This window comes from Corylus avellana, chromosome ca7 (assembly GCF_901000735.1).
Source record: "Corylus avellana chromosome ca7, CavTom2PMs-1.0".
NCBI classification, from domain to species: Eukaryota; Viridiplantae; Streptophyta; class Magnoliopsida; order Fagales; family Betulaceae; genus Corylus; species Corylus avellana.
Genome location: NC_081547.1, coordinates 9,222,641 through 9,231,621, shown reverse-complemented (window position 1 = coordinate 9,231,621; position 8,981 = coordinate 9,222,641). Strand labels below are relative to the sequence as shown.

Sequence of the window (8,981 nt, the reverse complement as noted above, 5' to 3'; positions counted from 1 at the left end):
GTAAAAAATATGCATTTTCAAATTGCAGGTAATGAGGTGATTTTTTTGAAAACGCATAATTTTAAAGTTTAAACTGCGATTTTAAAGGTCAAACGACTAAAACCACCGCAATTTTATCAAACACATAATTGCGTTTTTAAAAATTACATCTTCAAATCACACATTTTATAAAATCATTATTTTTAAATCTCACATTTTAAAATAACAAACTCAAATGAATTCTCTAAAAATTACCAAAAGACACAATTCCGAAAATTATGTTTGTCTACATTTCTTTAGTGGACTATAGTCTATATTGAAACCCATATGCGTTGTTCGTTACCAGAGACTTCGGAAGAGTCGACGTCGAAGTTGAAACTTGAAACTAGTAGCGACGACTAATATCGCCTTAAAAAGAATTGCAATCATTTTAAAACTGGAATAACCCCAATACCCCAGATTCCAGAACACAGATATCGTGTTACAACCCTGACCAAACGCAGTAACTGCACTATCCACGATGTAAACGACGCCGTGTAAGATATTCCATCTCCTACACCAACCTTCAGGAATTCCGTTCCTTGGAATCGCTCGCCCATTCTTTTTCTCTCTAAGAACCTCCCGAGCCCTCAGAGCCATCAGAACCCTCAGATTCCTTTCGCTGATACCAAATTCAACAGGTTTGAATTTGTTTCGATTTTTCTTTGGTGCTTAGAATTTGTGTTCAGCAATTTATGGTTTATAATATATAAATATGTAAAAGTGAGTTAGGGTTTGTAGGATTATAATTTTTTTTTCCTTGTTCCTTTTGGTGCTAAATTCTGCGTTTGTTTGCCGAGAAAACCCGGAGGGGTGTGGAGGTGAAGAAAGTCAAGTTTAGGTTGTTTGTGTTTTGTGACCTTCTGTAGTATAATGGAATGAAATGGTGCGAATTCAATGAGAGAAACCTGAAATTATGAAACGTAACTTTGTTTCTACTTTTGACAAATCCCCATCTGCCAAACATTGCCGTAAGGATTTTATGTTTCTTCACAGAGATGGTTTTTGTGGCATGGGTTGATTATGTAAAATCTTGGACCATAAACGATAATCAAACCAACATAACTTGTTTACGTATATGATTTACTAGTCTGGCACCTAAATCACCAATCCATGATCTTAATAGAGTAATAAGCTAACAATATTTTTCCATGTTTTGCACACGTAATGGCCCAACTTCTTTAAGCTTCAAAGAATGGCAATCTTTTTCGCAAAATGTTGTTATAGCAATATTATCAGAATTTCATGGTTTCACATTCTTTCTTTCTTTTTTTTGGTAGTTTTTAGGGTAATATGGCAGGGAGAAACCGTGGTCCCCGTGAAGCCTTCAATGACCGGCGTGGTTACCTGCCGGAAGGGCCTTATGCTCGTCCTCCAATGCCTAGGCCTCCTCCTCATCCTGCTTTGTTGGAGGAAGAACTTGAAATGCAGCATGTTGAGATCCGGAGGCTCTTAGCTGATAATAGGAGGCTGGTTGAAGACCGTATGGCACTGCATCGAGAGCTTGGTGCTGCCAAGGAAGAGCTTCACCGCATGAATCTCATCATTACTGACATTCGTACCGAACAGGAAATGCACTCTAGGGATCTTAGGGAGAAAGGAATGAAGCTGGAGGCTGAACTCCGAGCTACTGAGCCTTTGAAAAATGAGGCTGTACAGCTTCGTGCAGAAGTTCAGAAGCTGAATAACCTTAGGCAGGAACTCACAGCGCAAGTTCAGAACCTCACACAAGAGCGTACAAGACTGCAAGCTGATAATCAACAGATTCCATCTTTAAGGGCAGAGATTGATGGGATGCACCAGGAGCTTATGCATACTAGGTCTGTGCTAAGACTACAAATATAGCTTTCTTTTCCTATCTTAAAGCCTTTTGTGGTATGAAAACTTTTAGCTTGAAGTTTGTATACTAATTGAAGACTTTGTTATACAGAGCTGCACTTGATTATGAGAAGAAGGCAAACATGGAACTGATGGAACAGAGGCAGTCAATGGAGAAGAACTTGGTTTCCATGGCCCGCGAAGTGGAGAAGCTGCGTGCAGAATTTGCAAATGCTGACAGTAGGCAATGGGGTGCTGGTATGACCTGCCTGTCTCACCTTTCTTGTGGAAGAAGTTTGATTTTTTGGATTTTATAGTGATAATGTATTGTATCCTGTGAACCCTATGGACATCCATGTCCTAGTAGATGGATTTTGCATCTATAGTTATACTATGACTGTTGTGTGTCATTCTCCATGTCCTTGTTACAGAGAGTCTCTGTTAGCCTTTTTGATGTTATTGTGCAAATGCAAAATTGCTTATCCTAGTTTCAATTGACAGGGAAAAGAGAGAGAAAAAAGGTCCACATTGTGTTGGGGTTGGGCCACTTGGCTTTACAAAGCTCTCTAGCTTTCCCACTCTTCCTATAGTCATGTATTGGGCAGGCCATTTGGCATCTTCCTTGTTCTTTCATTTAATTTCATTGCACACGACAAACCATATTGGAACTGTGCTAATCCAAATACATAAATATGTTATAACTGGAATTTCTTTCTCATTCTGCAATTTAACCACTATGCATGCATAAAAGTATGAAGGTATCTTATTACAAGTTCGGAGTAGCAATTGGGACAGTTGTAATTTATGATTTTTCCCCTTGAAACTGAACAGTTTTTAAATTGTTTCCTTGCTTGTTCAGTATTTAGAATGATTTTCCCAGTTGTCATGCATTGCAGCCTACTAGAAGAGCAAGCATATTGTTTATCTAACTATTTTGTGTTTCTTTGTTATCTTGCACTTTGATAATGATATTTTTTGTGATTTCCGGTCTCTGCAGGTGGACCATATGGGATGAAATTCAGCAGCCCAGATAGCATTTTTCCTGCTCCTTACGGGGATGGATATGGGGTTCATCTGGTATGTGTGCTTATATGATCAGAACTATCATTCATTATTGGCTTTTTTAGGTCATTGCATTACTGTATTAGACTCTTAATTTGTATTTTTGCTTTCATTATGTTATCTATTTTATTTTTCAGGGTGCTGCCGAGAAAGTTTCTCGGTATGGTCCAGGTCCAGCTTCATTGGGAGGTCCTGAGAAGCCTCGCATGACTCGTCGTTGAGATCTTGGTGATTACTGTTTGAATGAAGCAATGACTTATCTGTTTATTTGATGTCTGTTATTCGAATTCAGATGGGCGAGAAGTGTTAGCTTTCATCTATTTATGCATGCCGCATAAGTAATTCATCTGAATACATTGTTAGTCATCCTAAACTGGCGTATATAGGGTTTTTATTGTTGCTTTGAAGAATAATTTATCTGGCTCTTATCATTCCCTCATATTTTATGTCTCACATTACCATGTCTATTTGTCTTGTTGATTCTCTTTATTCTGGGCACTTTTTTCTCAATAATACTTGTCCATCTCTGTTGACTACAAGCTGATTATTCTGGAATTGCGTGGTAATGTATCATGAACATATGAATTTCAAAATTCGGGCTGTATTTGGTGACATTAATCTCATCTTTCACTCAGTTCTGGAGGTTGAAATATTTACATATTATTTGGAATTGACGGGGGAGATATGTCATGTTGCATGACTGCAGACTTAATTTGGTTGGCTGCTGCAGTTAATGCTTCGTTTGAAGTTCGAATATGAATTATGGTATTATATCATGCATTAAGAATGTAACACATTTGAGGTTTAATCAAATAGTTATTTGGTATTTGGTTTATTTTTTTCGTTTTTGTTCTGCTTGGAAGTATATTACTGAAGGTATTAAGTAATGCTTCCTGCAAATAGGTGGAGATTGCCCACTATATTGTTATGGATCTCATTCTCTTTGGAAAAGATACTCAGGAGTTTATATTCATATTTAGCTTATAGAGTTAGATTGCCAATTTCATTTTGGGAAATGATAAGCAAATCTTATCACTGCAAGATCAGATGCTTTGAATCGCATTTGGCACTGGGAGTGCTGATGTACCGTGGCTACCAATTAATAACTGCCTTTTCAAGATATGCAGTTCAAGAATGTGTTGTAGGGGACTACACAAGACAATCTAATTAGGAACAAAAATATTTGCAGATGAATATGGATCTCGCATTACAGTGTTTATAGTCAAGCCTACCAACACTCTTTTAGGTGGATCTCAAGGAAGATATCATGTTTTGGAGATTTTCGGGCTGCTTTTATCCATAGATTTGGTGATTAGGAATCATTGTTCGTAGGTTTTTTTGTTGTTGTTTAAATTATCTTCCTTGGATGAATTTGTGGCACTGACTTAGTATCTTAAGTATGTCGCTGCAGTGAGTTTTGTGGTTTTGCAGTTAGGAACAGCAAGGATCCCTTATTCGTTTAGATTATAAAATTGATGAAAAGTAAATGTGCCTTACAGCTATTGTTGAGTTCCGAGCAATAGCCATTTTTTAAGCTAGCAGTAGAAGAATGGATACTGGAAGTTGGGTTATCCAAAGTGGCAATTTTGTAGTAATCCATTGATGTGATGTTGAATCCCTGTTTTTCCTTCTATACTTAGCTGTCATACATGGTATGGTATTGTGTTGTTATCATAAGTTAAGAGTGTATCAAATGGCGGCTTTGATTAAAGCTGTTTTGGATGAACATGATGATTTACTTATAGCTTACACCATTCTCTGGTAGCACTCCGGACAGTAAGTAACAATTTGAAAAAACGAGGGAGGTTAGTTGGGTACCACGCATATGATGCCTGATCAAATTTAGTTTGTCAGTGGAAATTTGTACCAAAAATGGAAGGTGGAATTGGAGGTTGCATGCTCCTTATTTGAGCTAGTGTACTGGAAGTGGATTAAAGTTTGTTTCCTATATCTAAATAAAGGATTCGTTGGATCTGGATGAGAGTGAATGTAGGATGGCATAACGGAGATAGTGTACATTACACCGCAGAAAAGGGGGTAGAATTTCTTGGACAGCCTTCTGATGAGTGTTCTTCCATCATGGTTTATACCCTCTGCAAACAGGTGTGGAAATTGAAGAGTTATGCAGTTCAGCTTTTCTCGTGTCATTGCAAAGTATCTCTTTCTTTATCTGGGTTATAATCCTGTAAACCCTTTCAGTGGTCAAAATACTCTGGCCCCTTCCATGTGGAAGAAGTTGCACCAAGCATTGAAATGACCCTGGAATATCTGAAGAAACAACGGTGGCCATGCCATGTGACAAGCGGCTTGCGATTTTGAACTTCATAGGCAAGTATTTTATCTCTTTTAATGGCTGAATGGGTCTGAAATTTATATTTGTCTTTCTAACTGGACTTTTTAACTGATATTAGATAATGCTTATGGGTCCCTGTGATGTCCTAAGGTTAAAGTTTATATGTTGGTCTCGTATAGGACTATACTTTTAATAGGCTCTGGGTTTTGTTCTTTGTTGTGGTCTTTCTTTAGTATAATATTTTAGCCTGCATAATTGCTATATGCCCGTTGACACTTCAAATCTCACATTCAATGGTATCAACCTTGTAATGAACTTCACCAACCGTTTCATGCGTTCTGAATTTGCTCCTCACTTTGCTATTTTTGGGCTTATATGGTCATTAGCTTCACTACGGACCTTTGAAGATTCCTTCATAAGTAATTGCTTTTGCACCATTCCATGGAAGGTTTACAAGTCTATCAGGTGTTGGTGAATTATTTCTCGCTTTGATGTATTGAGATAGCAGCTGAAGTCTCACTTCTTAAGAATTATATGATATGTTGTGTAAATTGTTGGATTCTTAGATATTTGGAGCATATTCGGAGATTTCAGTGATCTTTTCCACTCGTTTCAGAGGGCTTGCTTTTCACTCAAGTTCTTTTTGGGAGTTGGGCAAAAAGTGTCTAAATGAAGTAGAAATATTAGGTCTTTTCCTTGGCAGACAGGAAGTTTATCTTCTTACTTGTGAAGCACACATCCGGATGGGTATGCCCAAGTTGTAGTTTATGAGGTTAAGATGGAAGATTCAGGTCACTTTGATGGTTTAAATAATGGTCTTAGGTTTGCCGTTGGTTCTCCATTTTCATTTAGATCCTATATTTATAATGTGATGATTCTGTTGGAGTTATTGAAACAGTGGATGCCTGTTGGTTTTTATGTTATTGGTGGTCAGAGAAATCGTTTATGAATTGCTATAGCACAGAAAGACTTCCAATTTATCTGGTATTCACCTGGAACTGGCCGACTATTGTAGGAGCAGCAAACCTTCTATGCAAGTTCTTTTTTATAGGTGGTTCTGTCATTCCAATTTTATAGGATGCGTGAGCCTAGTCCTCTAATGAATAAAATGACTGAATGAGGAAATTTAGATGGTAATCTTTATAATGTAGCTCAGGTTTATTACTCGGACCTTAAATGTAAGGGAAAGCACATTTTGAATTGACTTGTATCTATTATGTAGCTGGACTATAAACTTCTAGCTTGTTAGAGGTTGATTTTTCTATTTCAAATGGCAGCTTAGAGTTGGTGCTTTCTGGTTATTGTTTCCTAGTGTAATCTGTGTAATGTAGGTTTGGAGAGAAATGCTTTTGTGAAGGCTATAAATCAAGTAGGGACTGGTTTCATATGGTCACTATGTATTGTCTCATCAAGGTTATCAAAGTAAATTTAGTCAGATATTGCAGGATTAGCATTAAATTAGTAAATGTTAGTATCTGGAATTCAAGAATTGTTGATGGATCCTTATGGCCTGCTGACATCACTCAGACAATTCAGGACAAACATAAAACTGTTAATGCTCCTGTGGCATGGAAGTATGGGGTGTTGTGTTCATGTCTGCTTCTGCCAAGTTGGCTTCTCTATTTTGGCTTTGTACTTTATTATGAAATATGGTTTTTTTTTTTTTTTTTTCTAAGTATGAAATATGGCCACATGATGGTTATAAAAATTTGTTATGTGCCTATTACAGTTTTTTTACTTTTATAAATGTCTGTATATATGTTGATTGATTCTGACCGATTTTTTTTTTTTCATATTATGTGCTGCAGATAGAAGGCCGGTACTTTTATGTGGAAGGTAAAGGCAAAGTATGCCGGATCCAAAAGAATGTCAGATAAACTTCTGCAGTTCTGGCTAAAGGGCTTTAGGTGCATGTTTGGCGTTGCGGTCAGAGGGTCGAAATCAATTTTCACGCGTGCTTGGCCCTTATTGAGGCGTTAAGGTTCTGAAAACGCTTTTGGACAGAAGCAGATTTGTTCTGACCACATTATGGCGCAGCAGCAGTTAGCTGCTTCTGGAAATTTATTTTCCAGAAGCAGATATGAGGTTTTACGAGTTTTCTTGAAACTCCAATTACACCTTCATATTCTTTCAGTGAATACCACCCATGTGCCCGCATAATATCCTCTTCTGCTCTCATTTTTTCCAACCCTAGCCGGCGTCAGTTTGCCATGTGTGCACCATCGCTGATCCCACCAGTTCATTGCTGGATTTCTATGCCACTGAATGAAAACGAATATCTCAAATATCAGAAGATTTGTTTTCAGAGGAAGATGTTTGATTTTCTGAGGTCAATTTGATACTGGAGTTGGTTATAACCATGGGCTTTGCTTTTGCTCTGAAGTGGTGCTAATGTGATTTTCAGGAGATGGTTGAAGGATGTTAAAGAGAGCACCCCACTTATAATGGGTAGAAACAGTGAGGTCGGGCTTTTGGGGAGGTTTTGACGGAGAGACGGGAGGGGTATTTTCTTGATTGGCTTGCTGGGTTTGGGCAATTTTGGTGATCAGGTGTTCAAGCACTTGGCATTTGACATGGACACGGTTCCTAGTAGTTGCTGCCATTGATGGGCTTAGTTTTGCCGATATTGAGTTGAGCAGGGGGATTATGAGGGTTGAGTTGAGATGCTCGTTTACAAGAGTTGGACTTTAATGGTTACCCCTGGCGGAAATTTTTTGTATTACTTCTAGTTTCGTGTATAATTAAGCACCCGATAAAAATTGATACGGAGTCGATGTAGAACAACTAGAAATTTACATGGTCTGTTTTTTCATAATTCCAACTAGCTGGTGATGCAAAATCAGAAGATGCTCTAAATGGCTCATTAGCTATAGTTTGCTGATACGAGCCACTTTTCTCCAACATATTAGTCAAAATATAATTTATGCTACAGTTGTACACTAAATTCTTTTTTAAATCTCTCTCAACACTCAACCTCAAACAAAGAAGACGAAGCCACATATTGCCCATACCACAGCCATAGGACACACCATCACCCACGCTTTCTTCTCACTTACTGCCAAACACTCGAATCACAGCAATAGCCATCGAGTGCCGCTCAACGATGCCATTGTAGGTGACCTACAACTAACGAAGGTCCTCCCTAAAGCCATCCCTACTAGCTTGAACCCCCACAAGGCCAATCGCACTATTTGCCCAAAACCACCATCCAAGGGTAGGCAGCAACGCGAGGCAACCACTCCAGCGCACTGTGGGGCCGACGGCCACCAAGTCCACACCACCCACCATCTAAGTCCAACTTACATGCCCTCTATTTCTCTCTACCTTGGGTCGGCAGTTGTGTAGATGGCTGCTGCAACCCATTTTCTGTTGGCTGCCGACAAGGTTTTTTCCTACTTAAGATAAGATTTTGATTAAATAAAATGGAGCAAGTCTTACAAAGATTTATCTAGATGGTTCTCCATTCATCTAGAAGTTTTTTTTCAAAGATTTATTTAGATGGTTCTCCATCCATCTAGAAGGTCCTCTTCAAAGATTTATTTAGATGGTTCTCTATCCATCTAGAAGGTTCTCAATTTGTCTTCATCATTTAGATGGTTCTCAATTTGTCTTCATCATCTAGATGGTTCTACCTTGGAGGCCAAGTTCATTCATCTAGATGGTTTTAACTTGGGGGCTAAGTTCATCATCTAGATGATTCTAACTTTGACTATAAATATCCAAGGGGCCTTATGCCTCAAATGATGATTGATGAAGATCAACAATAACACACGAGAAGAGAAGCCAAGAG

The 8,981-nt window shown here is 38.3% G+C and overlaps 1 protein-coding gene across 4 annotated transcripts; it reads left to right on the top strand.

Moving 5' to 3' along the window:
- Window positions 1-456: 456 nt before the first annotated feature.
- Window positions 457-8,016, top strand: LOC132186075 (protein FLX-like 3). Of its 4 annotated transcripts, none has more exons than XR_009440702.1 (6): window positions 457-659; window positions 1,299-1,838; window positions 1,949-2,094; window positions 2,834-2,913; window positions 3,036-3,256; window positions 7,000-8,016. XR_009440702.1 is itself a non-coding variant. In XM_059599861.1 (6 exons), the coding sequence occupies exons 2-5, from the start codon at window positions 1,312-1,314 to the stop codon at window positions 3,117-3,119; spliced, it is 837 nt and encodes a 278-aa protein (XP_059455844.1). In that variant the 5' UTR covers window positions 457-659; window positions 1,299-1,311; the 3' UTR covers window positions 3,120-3,126; window positions 7,000-8,016. The 4 variants fall into 4 exon arrangements, 3 of the variants coding, with proteins under 3 accessions (XP_059455844.1, XP_059455843.1, XP_059455841.1); XM_059599861.1 differs by having other exon boundaries at window positions 3,036-3,126; XM_059599860.1 differs by lacking the exon at window positions 7,000-8,016 and having other exon boundaries at window positions 1,306-1,838; window positions 3,036-3,337.
- The last annotated feature ends 965 nt before the right edge of the window (window positions 8,017-8,981 follow it).

Bases quoted from the DNA above. Each gene is read 5' to 3' on its own strand.
- LOC132186075 (XM_059599861.1), top strand. From the start codon at position 1,312: ATGGCAGGGAGAAACCGTGGTCCCCGTGAAGCCTTCAATGACCGGCGT. The intron at 1,839-1,948 runs GTCTGTGCTAAG...TTTGTTATACAG, and splicing joins CAGGAGCTTATGCATACTAG to AGCTGCACTTGATTATGAGA. The intron at 2,095-2,833 runs GTATGACCTGCC...CGGTCTCTGCAG, and splicing joins CAGTAGGCAATGGGGTGCTG to GTGGACCATATGGGATGAAA.